Source organism: Salmo salar, chromosome 06, assembly GCF_965601325.2.
Source record: "Salmo salar chromosome 06, fSalSal1, whole genome shotgun sequence".
Classification (NCBI taxonomy): Eukaryota; Metazoa; Chordata; class Actinopteri; order Salmoniformes; family Salmonidae; genus Salmo; species Salmo salar.
This window is the reverse complement of record NC_138296.1, coordinates 36,781,739-36,797,438: the sequence shown is the minus strand read 5'-3', so window position 1 is coordinate 36,797,438 and position 15,700 is coordinate 36,781,739. Positions and strand designations below refer to the sequence as shown.

The window sequence follows — 15,700 nt, the reverse complement described above, 5'->3', positions numbered from 1 at the left end:
TATATCGTAGATGGGTTATGTAATATGTATTAGATTAGGTCCTAGATGTTGGCAAGTCCTCCAATCAGACAGATGTCATGTTAATGAGTCATTGCATGTTCCAATAAGTTAAGGGATGAGTCCAGGATGCTTGCCATCCTCAACTCGTTTTCCACTACTCAGTCGCTATTACCCTCGGGGACATTTGAAGCCAGACCACAAAGATTCGATGTGACGGTCTGATCAGTAAGAATTTGGTATGTCCTCCCACATCACAAATGTATACCCAAAAATAACAGAATACGACTGTTAGGTTTGTTATAATACTTAGATGAGCAATATATATATATATATATATATATACACACACAATAGTACACTGTGAGGTCAAACGTCATTTATTTGTCCTTTTTCAACTGATCGAGACAGAGGTTTTTGATTACTTTATTCCTTTGTGTAAAGACGTCATTCCCTCAGCACTTCCCTCTCATTTTGCTTTACGTCTTCCCTCCACTCCTTTTGATTCTTCTCCTTGAATCCTCTGGCCCTGGATGCTGTCCTACCCCTCCTTTTTGGTGCATGTGTCTCTAACGCACATCCCAAGTTATCTTGACTGTCTAGCAGGAGGGCCCAAGGGTGACGAAGCGGAGACCGAAGAGTCCCACCAGTCACAACAGAAGCAGAGCGAGCCACCCGTGGGCCTACAGGAGGAGAAGAAACGGAATGAGCCAACCATGGGCCTACAGGAGGAGAAACGGGATGAGCCAACCATGGGCCTACAGGAGGAGGAGAAGAAACGGGATGAGCCAACCATGGGCCTACAGGAGGAGAAGAAACGGGATGAGCCAACCATGGGCCTACAGGAGGAGAAGAAACGGAATGAGCCATCCATGGGCCTACAGGAGGAGAAGAAACGGAATGAGCCTACCATGGGCCTACAGGAGGAGAAGAAACGGGATGAGCCAACCATGGGCCTACAGGAGGAGGAGAAGAAACGGGATGAGCCAACCATGGGCCTACAGGAGGAGAAACGGGATGAGCCAACCATGGGCCTACAGGAGGAGGAGAAGAAACGGAATGAGCCAACCATGGGCCTACAGGAAGAAGACCACACACAGCTTCATCTCGTAGTGAACGCCCACTACCTCGCAGAGCAGCAGTGCAACAGGAGACCCACCGACACCACCTCCAGGTCCCTCCAGTCTGCAGCTGTAGCCAACGGTCAGCTGCGCAGGCTGGAGCAACACCAGAAGCACCTGAGAGAGCAGGAGAGGCAGAAGAGGCAGTGGCTGGAGGAGGAGTGTCTGAGGCAGGAGCAGCAGATGCAGCTGGAGAGGCAGCGTCGGGAGCTCCTCCAGCTCCAACTCCAGCAGCAGCAGCAGGAGCACAGACACCGCCGCCAGGTGCTGCAGTGGCAACTAGAGCTGGAGCAACAGCTCAAACAACAGCTCAGACAGCAGCAGAAACAACAGCAGCAGCAGCAGCAGCAGTTGAGGAGTCCGTCTGCAGTCATGCTCTCCCCATCCTCCGGGCTCTGCACCATCTATGAGGCCATGGAAACCAGCGAGGAGGAGGACGAGGGTGAGGAAAGAGAGCAGAACAGAGAGAGGGAAACAAGGATGCAGCAGGAGAAGTGGACATCCAAGCAGACCTGGCCAGAGTCACGCCAGCAGGGGCTGCGTCCCATTCCTCCAACAGACCTGGACTGGAGCAAGAAGGTGGACATCGTCCAGCAGCTCATCAACCAAACCCTGCTGCTGTCTGGAGACAGGGGCTGCCCCCCTCTGCTCCTGCTGCCTGTGGGGAGCGGGGGCACTCTGAGCCCCCTGGAGAGCAGCATGTGGCCCAACCTGCTGTCCCCGCTCAGTCCCCCCTCTGCCACTGTCACCTCTGTTAGCAGCTACTCCCCAGACAGCCAGGGCAGCTCCCCCCAGGGAGACTGGACCGTGGTGGAGCTGGAGACACAGCACTGAAAGTCAGGAAAGGAGGAGGACACACCACTCATCACTGTCATATCTATGCACTGCATACTGTATTCACACGGCACAAGTTGGCACTGCATCTCCACACTACAAATTCATGACATGGACCAACATAACAGCGAGGTACACTGATTAAACCACACAGCCTCACAAAAAGAGCATGCTATACATTCTAACTTCATATCTACATAGAAATCCACATTCACTGTATTGTCAAACTGATCTTCAGAGAATGGTGTATATATTATTTCTCATCAGTGGAGAATTAAGAATGGCACATCCCCCATTGGTACTGCATCTAATATACTTTAATAATACACATAGGAATACTATTTATATATATGTATGTATGTGTGCATGTATGTATGTATGTATGTATGTATGTATGTATATATGTGTATATATATATATGTGTGTGTATATGTGTGTATATATATATATATATATATATATATATATATATATATATATATATATATATACACATATATATATATATATATATATATATATATATATATATATATATACACATATACATACACACAGATACATACACACCGATACACATATATACATACACACATATATACATACATATGAATGAGAGTATTTTATCTATGTGTATTGCTTTGAACCAAAACCCACATTTGATTAACTGTACAGTATGAACCTTATTCTGAGTGATAGTTATGACAGTGCACTTGTTGATTTAATTTAAATGTTACAGGTAAGTGGGACTAGATTAGACTTGGTTGTGTTAAATTATCATCAGCTTCAAATCCTCAGAGAAGCTGTTTTGTTTGTGGAGAAAACACTGCTGCTAGCTACGATCTGGACCAAATGGACTGCTTTGAATTGATACAATCCTTTGTCTGTAGAATAACACCCTTTTAAGGAGAGAGCAATGTCTCAAAATAATTGGACTGTCAATCACACAGGAAAAGAGGGAGGGTGAGAGAAGGACTTCCTTGTTCTGCTCTGCCTTTCACACAGTGGTGAGGGTAGGGGGGGTCTCACCCTGCATTCCAAAGCTATAACCTCATTTCTTGGGTCGGCCTTTATTCAATGGGTTTCCGAGGTTACCAATGATGTCATGATAGGAGAGAAACAGAAGTCTGAGACAGTGACACTGTCTCACAGAGAGAGCACAACACTCGGAGCACTGATTAAAAATGGAACCAACTGTTCAGAGAATTACATCAACATACATTGCCCTTTATTAAATATGCCCCAGGAGAGGGAGTTATTTGCAGTAGTGATGAGGCAATGTTGTGAGATGGGAAACTGGATATGAAGTGTTGGAAGGACTTTAACATTGTACTAAAGTAGTGCTGTGTATGACCAATGGCTTAAAGGAGGGGGAAACTAGGTTCCTGAAGCCTCAAGCTTGAATACATGTAGGCTACATTTGTCAAATGAATATCCTATCTCCATGTCAACAGCTGATTTATCAACAAATTGATTTAAACTGCGAGCCACCGGCCTCTGTTTGGAGTTTTGAATACTCTGCCGTTTTGATTCCTGCTTGTACTATTTTGGTGTCAGGTCTACTATATATAGTATGTAATGTATGTACATCCTATTTGGGAAGGCTGCACAATGGCTGGGTAGGGTTTCAATCGGGAAGTAGCATTTAAAGAAATGTTTATATACTTCTACTGTTATGTGCAATCAGAAATGTATGGTGAATTGTGCAATATTAGTAATATCTGTTGCACATTTAGTTTAGACTTAATGAGAGTTTTAGTTTAAGCAAATTCGTTGTAATTTTAGCATATATACAGGTATATGTAGTATCCATAATTTTTTTTATTTGCATTAATTATTAAATGCTATTATACTGTATGTGCTCTTTTAGTTCCGTTTGTAAATAGAGGTAGATGAACACTGCCACCTAATGGTTGAGTTAGACTACTGTAAACAAATACTGTAACCCATGTCATCTGTCTTTTATCCATTATCAGTACAGTAGGATATAAAATGTTAGTATTGTGCAAGCACATCTATGAAACTATTTTGACAGGTAGGCTAATATACTTTTTTATGTATCCACATGGTGATATTATAAATGTATGTGATGCTGTGTATGACAACTTATTTCAGTTTGAATGCAGCATTTGTGAAAATGATATTTATGTAATACATTCAGTTCTTTAAACCTGGGGTGTCCAACTCATTTTGCCCGTGGGCCGCATTCGGTCTTCACCGAGTCCGGAGGGACGCATTAAACATGTATTATTTTCTTGCAAAACATGTGTCCATAAATGTTAGAATTTTTCGCTGTCTAGCTTTCGTCTCAATTACTGTGATCAAGCTGGACAGAGTGAAGAGCCTATACATGAACATCCATAATCATTTCTACACAGTTTTGATTTGGTTTTACACTTTTTCAAAAAACTATTTTCGCCCACCGAAAACAAACTCAAACTACCCGTGGGTCGGATTGAATGGGCTCGCTAATGTTGTGTAAACAGCTGTGTCAGGGACAGGGTGAACCCCATGATGCAATCCTGACCCAATCGAACTATGCGTGTGGTTAGAGGTGAGTGTGTTGGATGTTGGACAACAGTTCATAAATACATCCCAAATTATACTATGTGAAGATGAATGCTATGGATAAAATGCCTTTACTGCACCAATACATTTTAGAAAAGAAAGTAATCAAGTAGCAGTAGTACTGTATTCCTAGTATGACATGTAATGATATGCAGTAATCTATTCCAGACAGGTGTAGGGTCTTAATTTAATCACCCTGTTGCAGGAGAATTTTCCTGCAATGCAGGACATTTAAAACATGTGTATTTTAGGTTTATAAAGATTTCTGAAGTTTGTAATTTCCACATTGAAATGTCAGATTAGATTTTCCCTTATGATGTGAAATGTAAATTTAATTATAATCCACATAATTCACATTTCCTGTTGCCGCAGGATTATTTTCTCAAATTAAGATCCTACATCTTTATAGACATGACTGTCCATCATCAAGCATTTATAGTTCAAATAATCACCAGTGGCATACTATTAAGTACATTATAGGCCAAATCAGAGTTTGGAAAATCTAATATTTTCAAGCTCAGTCATTGACTCTTAATACATTTTGCTAAAGGATTTGATTATTAAACTTTTGCTATTAAGGTGGTTTATATTTGAGTAGTGTTTGTAGACTGTGATAGGCCTACTGTATAGTCATTATTTAAGATCATTTTTAGGCTTGTGTCTGATACATGTATCATTGTTAAGTACGTTAATATAACCATTTAGAAATAAAATTACTTTCAACTAGCTCTTTCTATTTTGTAACCAGGTTGGCAATGGCAACAAACACATTGAAATGCTGACAGCATAACCTACTGTGAAAGACTGATGCCATGTAGTCCCTCTTGTCTAGACAGAGGGGTTTCCTCCACTGAAGTAGGCTATATGTGATCGGTTGCCTCTCACAATGTACCAATGCTCAGGTTTCCTCATACTAGAAGTAACATAGTAAACGGACCACTTAAATTAGGGAAAGGGGGATACCTAGTCAGTTGTACAACTGAAATGTGTCTTCCATATTTAACCCAACCCCACTGAATCAGAGAGGTGCGGGGGGCTACCTTAATCGACATCCAATTTCTTCAGCGCCTGGGGAACAGTGGGTTAACTGCCTTACTCGGGCAGAACAACAGATTTTGCCATTGTTGGGGATTCGATCCAGCAACCTTTTGGTTACTGGCCCAACGCTCTAACCTCTAGGCTAAATGTATGATATGTTACATTTGGTATGGTTACATAAGACCGACGTTACTGAAGGCAGCAATAAAAGGAAGGTGGATCAGTGGGTCAATGTCTAGCAATCCAAAGGTTGTGTATTCAAATCTCATCACAGACAACTGTAGCATTTTAGCAACTTTGCAACTACTTTGCCCTTTAATTTAACCTAACTCCTAACCTTAACCCCTAGCCTAGCTAATGTTAGCATTAGCCACCTAGCTAACTTTAGTGACAACAAATTGGAATTTGTAACATATCATACATATTTCAAATTCGTAACGTATTGGTCAATTTGCAATTCGTAACATATCATACGAATGGTAATTCGTAGCATATCAAACGAAATGGATGATGAACACCCACACATGAATACATAATGTAACATATCATACTAATTTGAGAGTCATGGATTTTCGTTTACTATGTTACGCTACACCTGATTCCAGGTTGCAACCTTTCCGAGACAAAATTCCAGCTAACAGTTTGACCAGCTAACCACTAGGCTTCGCTAGTCTCATTCAGTGATGGCCAGAGTCGGACAAAGAGTCGCTTAGCCTAAGCCTACCCTGTACAATATTAAGTCCATACCGTTAAGTCTTTCTCAATCCATTTAGTTCCACTACAACAAATGAACAATGTTAAGGTAGGCAGACTCGGCCCATATGAATTAGGCGATATCACCAATAAGTCGTTTTTAGATTTGCCAAGTCGTGGAGGGCTCGCTCTATGAAATTATTAAAGTTGTTGTGAAATTGTGATTTATCGTCAACAGGTTTATTGCAATTGTAGTGATCACATGACCAATACGACGCGCGCCCCTCACTTGCGCTCAGCTACCCTCACTGTTTAGTTGCCCCCTCGAGCAACGAGCGTCAGACCGTTTTTATACAGTTGATTGACGACCAGTCACGCACAAAAGAGCTCTCAGCAAGGGAGGAGTGGCGGAGGATAGCATTAATTTTCTAACAGTAAGAAAATGTCTGGTATTTTTTGGGTGGTTTATAGATATTTCGCCTGGAATTAAACTGGAAATGTTAAGGTGAGCGGTAGGCTACGTTAACGGGAGGCTATGTTATGTAGACATAACGGTTCTTGTTCATAAACCGATTATAGGCTTGACGATGGAAATAATGGAAATAATAGCCTAATAATAATGTAGATTTTCGAGAGTGAGTGAACAATGGAATGATGTCCATTTAGTATTATTTCTGTAGCTGTCATGTTCTCCAATTACATGGGGTAGAATGTCAGATGAACCAGTCAACGTCAGCCTTCAAACTACACAACATAGTTGAAAGGTGGACCCGGTGAGACGTAACTTCTTGCTCTTTTGGAACATGGACTAAAGAAGAGAATGATAGGCCTACAATGTTTATTTTGTCGATGCTCTCGCTTACCTGGGCACAGACAGGCGCCCGTTAACTCTCCGTACAGTTCACTGTCGTTTTAAAGTGCTGAGGATATTCGCCAATGTTGGCCTGCTCTTTGACTGCAAATAACTCCAAACGGACAGAAACTGATTTGATGGTGTCGTAGATCACTAAAATGATTTGATAGTCAAGAATTCATCAGCTACATTGAGGAAGACTTTGTCATCCCACCGCTGTGGTAGCCTGTGTGATACACAAGACACCAGATGGCTAACAACGACTCGATGCAAGTAAGTTTTCCAAGTTAGCATTGGACAGGGGTTTTCCTTGATTTAACATATTAGGTTAGCCTGTGTTTGTCCTATTCGAAGAGATGCGTGCATGTCATATTTGTAGGCTATTTCTTCTAATTGGGTTCGTGGTGACGTCTTTGCACGACAGGGACTGATGGTGGACAGGTACCCTACTAGTACATCGGGCCAAAGTACTATGGTGGTTTTAGACAGGTAGTAGCCCACTATAACCTACTGAGCCATTAGTCCACACCCACACCATCACCTTGAAACTTTAGGTCTGTGTTTTCTGTCCCCCATGTTTGCAATGGTCTAACAGGGCATAATAATGGCAGGTGCTTATTGTGTGTGTTACCAAAGCAGTCTACACCCGCACAAATATGTCAGACAAAAGTAATGACGTATTGATGATGTGTAGACCAACAGATACTGTACACACATATATCTACTTGTTATACCTCACCGGCCATATGGAAGAGAAATGACCTGTATGGAGCATTAGAGGGCCATCTCTTGTTGTTCCACTCAGGTGAGTTACAGTGGAGGGTGTCAGAGTCAAGGACCTAATTAAACAGGTCATGTTACCTTATGCTGCTTACACAGGTGTCATCTCAGTTCAGGAAACTGCATAGGAGGGAATTGTTACAAATTAGAGGCCAGGTTGAACTCACGCCAGAAGCCAACATTAATATCTGTCTGCTGCAGCCTTGAGTTTGGGTCAGACCAAAGTCAGTGGTCCAGTACAAAGTTCAAATAATAAGATAAATAAAACTACACATTCTATTTTAAGTTAGTGTATTACATGTAATCGACTTTCACTGTACAGATGCGGTCAAATATACATGTTTACACAGGCAGCCCAATTCTGATATTTTTCCACTAATTGTTCTTTTGACCAATCACATCAGATCTTTTCATATCAACTCTTTTTCAGACCTGATCTGATTGGTCAAACTACTAATTAATGACCAAAAGATCAGAATCGGGCTGCCTGTGTAGATGCAGCCTTTTTTTCTTCAAAAATAAGTTGAAATAGAAAAAACTTTGTGTTAAACCTTGTGTATTTGTTTGACATAGAACTGCACAGAACCAAGAAAAAAAACAAAGTAAAAAAAATGAATTGAATTAAATCATTCAGAATTCTAATTCATTTGGTTGGAGGCAGCGATTCTCATTTACTGTGTAATTTATTTAACCTTTGGTAAGTTTCAGGTGCCAACAGGGTAAAAATAGCTGTTCAACCAGTTTTGAGAAGAACAAACTGATCATTCTGCTCCATTGCACTTCATTGCAAAGTGCATGGGTGCCAATATATTTGACCACATCTGTTACTACAAGGCATTTGTGCCTTTTGAGGGCCTTAAGAAAAATGTTGTTGGGGGCCCCACCTCACGGGAAAAAAACATTTTAGTGGCCCCCCTTTTGACAGTGTAAAGAAAAAAGTTTTAGAGATACTTTCCTGCAATTTGAGAAATGTTGCTATGGGGCGCAGAGAAAATGTTGCAGTTTTAAAGCAAGTTTGCATGCATTTTTTACATTTTGCCATGGAGAGGAGAGAACATTTGGCAATTTTCTAACAAATTTCATGCAGTTCTACTAATTTGCCTTGGGGCGGAGGGAAAAATGTGCAGTTTTACAGCTCGTTTCTTGAAATTCAATTTTTTTTGCCATAGGATGGAAGGACATTTTTGCAGTTTTTAAGCTAATATCCTGCAATTCTGCACATTTTCCATGACTTATACCATGTTGATATGATATCTGAGTGAGAGTGACTAATAAAATCAATGGGGGCCCCCAGGAGGTCAGGGCCGGTGTAACATCATGTAAAGTATGACCTACTGAACACTGAGTCAGCAAGTAGCCTAAGCCTATATCACTAGGTGTCAGTGTCAGGAAAGCATCCGGTATCAAGGACACATGTAGGCTACAGTAAGTTCCTTCCAATGGTGCCACTGTCAGATTTCTTCCCCCAGGGATTTTCCCCCCCGAAACTTGAGGTCAATCATTTGTTTTAAATGTACTCAATAAAATGACATGTACATAATAATGCTTATGACTATAAAATTGGGGGTGGCCTCTTGACTGACGTAAGTAGGCCTAGTTAGTGTTTCCATGAAAGAGAAGGTTTTCTGATTCCTGGAAAGCTAGCACTGACTGTGGGCAACACACATCAGAGGAGGGTAACAGGGCCAAAATGTTCATTGTTCCTGTTTTGTATTCTCTTGTTCTACCTCTAGGCCTAGATTCTTCACTCTTCTTTTTCAGTTATGTTTTGCTCGTTTTGCAATGAGAGAGAAAATATTGCTTTGGATGGAAAAGATACATTCATTGACTTTGTGGAAATAATAATAGGCCTTGCAGGACATTCATATCTTTTAGGGATCTTTACTACCCTTTCAGCTTATTGAAAAACACCCAGTGCACACAAGCATTTCAATGGGGTTTAATTTATCCAGCAAACAATCCCCAATTTCTGTTTTTACACTGGTCAAAAATATTAACACAACATTCAACAATTTCAAAGATTTTACTGAGTTAGAGTTCATACAAGGAAATCAGTCAATTTTAAAAAATGCATTAGGCCCTAATCTATGGATTTCACATGACTGGGAAAACAGATATGCATCTGTTGGTCACAGATACCTTAAAAAAAAGGTAGTGGCGTGGATCAGAAAACCAGTCAGTATCGGGTGTGACCACGGCCCCATGCAGCGCAACACATTTCATTGGCATAGAGTTGATCAGGCTGTTGATTGTGGCCTGTGGAATGTTGTCCCACTCCTCTTCAATGACTGTGGGAAGTTGCTGGATATTGACAGAAACTGGCAAACGCTGTTGTACATGTTGATCCAGAGCATCTCAAACATGCTCATTGGGTGACATGTCTGGTGAGTATGCAGGCCATAGACGAACTGTAACATTTTAAGCTTCCAGGAATCGTGTACAGATCCTTGCGACATGAGGTGATTGCAGCAGATGAATGGCACATCAATGAGCCTCAGGATCTCGTCACGGTATCTCTGTGCATTCAAATTGCCATCGATAAAATGCAGTTGTGTTCGTTGTCCATAGATTATGCCTGCCCATACCATAACCCCACCGCCACCATGGGGAACTCTGTTCACAATGTTTACATCAGCATACAGCTCGCCCACACGACGTCATGTCTGCCATCTGCCCGGTACAGTTCAAACCGGCATTCATCTGTGAAGAGCACACTTTTCCAGCATGCCAGTGGCCATAAAAAGATTACAATTTGCCCATTTTACAACGCTGAACTGCAATCAGGTCAAGACTCTGGTGAGGACGACAAGTACGCAGATGAGCTTCCCTGAGATGTTTTCTGACAGTTTGTGCAGAAATTCTTCGGTTGTGCAAACCCACAGTTTCATCAGCTGTCCGGGTGGCTGGTCTTAGACGATCCCGCAGGTGAAGAAGCTGGATGTGGAGGTCCTGGGCTTGTGTGGTTACACGTGGTCTACGGTTGTGAGGCCAGTTGAACATACTGCCAAATTATCTAAAACAACGTTGGAGGTGGCATATGGTAGAGAAATTAACATTCAATTCTCTGGCAACAGCTTTGGTGGACATTCCTGCTGTCAGCATGCCAATTGCACACTCCTTCAAAACTGGAGACATCTGTGGTATTGTGTTGTGTGACAAAACTGCACATTTGTAATGATCATGCTGTTTAATCAGCTTCTTGATATGTCGAACCTGTCAGATGGCTGGATTATCTTGGCAAAGGCGAAATGCTCACTAACAGGGACGTTAACAAATTAGTGCACAAAATTTGAGAGAAATAAGCTTTTTGTGCGTATGAAACATTTCTGGGATCTTTTATTTCAGCTCATGAAACATGGGACCAACACTTTACATGTTGCATTTATATTTTTGTTCAGTGTAGATTGTAGCATGGAGAAGAATGTTATCTCAAGGAGCAGTAGATTGGCTACTCATAGATACTGAGTGATTGCTGATTGAGATCAAGCAGGCACGATGGCAATGATAGACGTCCCTGTCGGAGCAGACCTATACTCTGCATAGTGATTGGTCTTGATTGTTCTATTTCCCCTCAATACCTCATCAAGGCTTTACTGGGGGCAGAATGTTTTTTTGTAAGGGATGGGGGTCACAAATGAGCAGAGCTACAGTACATTACTCAGTCCTTACAAGAACTCTCTCTTTCTTTCAGTCCATAAGACTGATCTCACTCTTTCTCTTTCCCTCAGTTTCCCTCTCTCACACATTATCCATATTATCCAGTGCAATATAATAGGGCTTAGTCCATCAGGGTGTATTGGTCTCTCTCTCTCTATCTCTCTCTCTCTATCTCTCTCTCTCTCTCTCTCTCTCTCTCTCTCTCTCTCTCTCTCTCTCTCTCTTTCTCTCTCTCACTCCCACTCCGTCGTCCTCCGTCTCTTTCTCATGTATTGATTTGATGTTTGTTTATTTGCTTACTCCCAGCTCCCCAGACAGCTTCACTGAGTGTAAAACAAGAATCCCCCTGGGTATTTGGGTCTTGTGCATTGATAACACACCAACCTTATAGACTTACATTACAGTCATCCTCTCATGCATTTTTTTATATCTTTTGGTTTTCTGCTGTCCTTATCAAAGCTCAAGAAGATCTCTGTGAACTCTCTGAGAGTGGTTGCAGCCAGCTGGTCATTATGTATGTTCAACGAATCTCTGCCTTTTTTTGCTTTTTGCCAAATGGCTTTTTATTGATCGCGCAGGAGAGTGGAAACATTTCCTCTGTCAGTACATTTCTTTAATGGCATCAAAGACTTCCTCCACACTCAGGCCGACTGAGCACCAGACACCTGTTGCGCTGTATTTTAAAAAGAGAAAAAAACACCATGGTTCTTCTTTAGAAGGGCCAGCTCCTCATCACGCAAACAAAACCTGTTTTGTCTCCAGCTGTCGTTGCTGATAGCTCGTATGATAATAGGATTAGGAGACCCTGGACATTTCTGTCTTGACCCACTCCCATGGTGGCATTACACCCAAACCCACCCTCACCCCCAGCCCTTCACTCCAGGATTAAACTGGCTCTGTGGAAATATATCCTATCCTCCCTTAGACCTGGCTGCACCCTGCGCAGCTGTAGAGATGGAGTGCACCATTTTTTCTGAATCAAAATTGGGTTTAGGTGGTGGGCGTGGTCAATGGCGCAATCTCCGACTGAACATTTTAGAGGCTCTCTCGACTGCAGAAACAGAATTTTGCCATGGGGTGGAGAGACTTTTTTACAATTTTTAAAGCTAGTTTCCTACATTTCTACAAATTTTATCATGGCTTATGTCGTGTTCTTATGCTATCTGAGTGACTCAAACATTATAACAAAATCAATGGGGGCCCAATGCCATGACATTTTAGGAATTTTATATTCCAACTGTCTAGTTTTTCATTTTGATTATTGTTAGTTCTCAAAGATGATCTTATTTAAGATATATAGGTCCATTATCTTTTTTACATACATTATATCTGGTTTTAGTTGTTGAATTCTACTCTGAAAATGTTTTACCATCCCGAAAAGTATTATTTTCTATAAATACTGAACAAAAATATAAACGCAACATTCAACAATTTCAACGATTTTACTGAGTTACAGTTCATATAAGGAAATCAGACAATTTAAATAAATTCATCAGCCCCTAATCTATGTATTTCACATTAATGGGCAGGGGCGCAGACATGCATGGGCCTGGTAAGGCATAGGCCCACCCACTGGGGAGCCAGACCCAGCCAATCAGAATTCGTTTTTCCCCACAAAAGGGCTTTATTACAGACAGAAATACTCCTCAGTTTCATCAGCTATCCAGGTGGCTGGCCTCAGACGATCCCGCAGGTGAAGAAGCCAGATGTGCAGGTCCTGGGCTGGCATGGCTACACTTTGTCAGCGGTTGTGAGGACCGCTGGACGTACTGCCAAATTCTTTAAAACGACGTTGGAGGCGGCTTATGGTAGAGAATTAAATATTAAATTCTCTGGCAACCTCTCTGGTGGACATTCCTGCAGTCAGCATGCCAATTGCACGCTCCCTCAAAACTTCAGACATCTGTGACATTGTGTGACACAACTGCACATTTTAGAGTGGCCTTTTATTGTCCCTAGCCCAAGGTGCACCTGTGTAAAAACCATGCTGTTTAATCAGCTTCTTGATATGTCACACCTGTCAGGTGGATGGATTATCTTGGCAAAGAAGAAATGCTCACTAACGGGGATGTTAACAAATTTGTGCACAGAATTTGAGAGAAATACGCTTTTTGTGCGTATGAAACATTTCTTGGATCTTTTATTTCAGCTCATGAAACATGGGACCAAGACTTTACATGTTGCGTTTATATTTTTGTTCAGTATATATATATATTTTGACTGTTTGGACTTAGGTGACCCGTAAAAAAAACCCTGGAGTGGTTATGTTAAGCTAGTATACATGATCCCAGCCCATGTCCCCATGGGCATGTCACAAAGCCAAACCTACCTTGCCCATCCAGTCAGTCTTAACAAGAGCTGTTCCTTTGTCAGTCCAGCTATAGTTCTGCTCTGTTCTGCCATGCTGGCTAAACGCCCACTAGCTTGCCTCACAGGATTAGTAATGATTACTGCCAACCCACCCTGATCATGGATGGATCATGAAAGACCGTCCTCCACGGTGGTATGGGGCAGCCACACCTGTTGTTTGTGACTATACTGCTCAGTGCAGTTGTGATGGATGTTGTGCAGGTTATTGTGAGTGATGTTTTGATGTCTTGAGGCCTGGGGTCTCATGGGATTGTAGTGGTGTTATAGGTTTGAGGAATGTTTGTATTTTTTATTTCACCTTTATTTAACCAGGTAGGCTAGTTGAGAACAAGTTCTCATTTACAATGGCGACCTGGTCAAGATAAAGCAAAGCCGTTCGACAACATACAACAACACAGAGATAGACATGGAATAAACAAACATACAGTCATGTGGAATGTTTTACAACAAAGAAATACCTGAAACAATGTTATGTGAGGGCGCCATATTTTACTCCAATTGACCAAGCATAAGCACCCTTTTAGAGTGACTAGGAAATGAGGTTGCTGATTGGAGTCGTGAAGGAGCCAATGTTTTATCTCTGCAGAAATGGGTAGTAATCAGTGGCTTTGTAATCCCAGCCAGAGACAGCATTCTGACTGGCTGACTGGCTGACTGACTGACTGACTGACTGACCCAGCTGTGTTGCTGAAATCACAAACAGATAGCTTTCATAATTCAGTCATCTTTTTCTGTAATACTTTATTTTAGTAAATACAAGGTCAAAAAAATTGCTTTTTGACTTACCTTGGAAGTTTTCCATGGGTCGAGAGGCACTACCAACCTACAAAAATGCTTCCATTATTTGGGTACAGCCACCACAGGCTGTCACAGATCAACCCCAAATAATGTCGCTAAAGGACTTTGTTTGAATTTAGTTGATTTTGACATTCAATGTTTAAAGATGGACTCCGCAGTAGGGGAAACAGCACCACTGGCTGCCCCACCACCGTTGTTATTGATTTTGTTTACGAACTGAGGAGAGTTGCGCAGCATGGTAAACATTGCAGTACATATTGTGCTCTTCTGGAAAAACAGTTTGCAGTAACTTCTTTGTTGTTGTAATATCGCAAACGGATGTGGCTGCTTCACCATTAAGGATTCCAGCTTTAAGTGGAAGCTATGCTGAGTAGCATTGTTTTGGTGTGCTGTTTGGCTGGGAGGGAGGCACCATTTTGAGGTGTGAAGGTGAGACATTCCCCAGTGCTGTGACCACTGGGACTGTGAGCAAGTCAAGTCTGTTCTAGGAAGATAAGAGCAAGGCCAGGCCATGCCCATGCAGTGACCTCATTGTGGTTACCTAGGGTAATGGTGATGAGGTAGCCTCCCAGTGAGGTCATGTGATACCGTCTGCTCTGTAGGAGTGGTGTAGGATGTAAGAGGAGCACAGACGCAGTGCATGATGGGTGCAGCGACTGCCCTGCCATCCCAACAGTGGACTGTCTGTTCTGTCTGCCCAAGGCCAGGGGCCATTAATGTGAGCCGAGGAAGAAAAACATCTATTATCAGTCTGTCTAAAAGTAGAGAGACGTGACCTGGCTGTAAAACAACAGAAGAGCACAAGACCAACTGTGCCTCTCATAATTCTCTTAAAACACAGACTTTCAGACTGGGTCAGGTAGAAATGGTGAGGATCAAACAGCAGTCCTTTTCACATGCCATGAAACATGGTGCTTAGAATAACTCACTGCCTGGAGAGAGAGAGAGAGAGAGAGAGAGAGAGAGAGAGAGAGAGAGAGAGAGAGAGAGA

The 15,700-nt window shown here is 42.1% G+C and overlaps 1 protein-coding gene across 1 annotated transcript in view; it reads left to right on the top strand.

The window, feature by feature from the left end:
* Nucleotides 1-7,127: 7,127 nt before the first annotated feature.
* The window catches only part of LOC106607024 (serine/threonine-protein kinase N1), a 36,225-nt gene continuing 27,652 nt past the window's right edge, over nt 7,128-15,700 (top strand). The window contains exon 1 of the mRNA XM_014203561.3: nt 7,128-7,377. Within this exon, the coding sequence (XP_014059036.1) occupies nt 7,354-7,377 (24 nt within the window). The 5' untranslated portion in view covers nt 7,128-7,353. The remainder of the gene's footprint in view (nt 7,378-15,700) is intronic.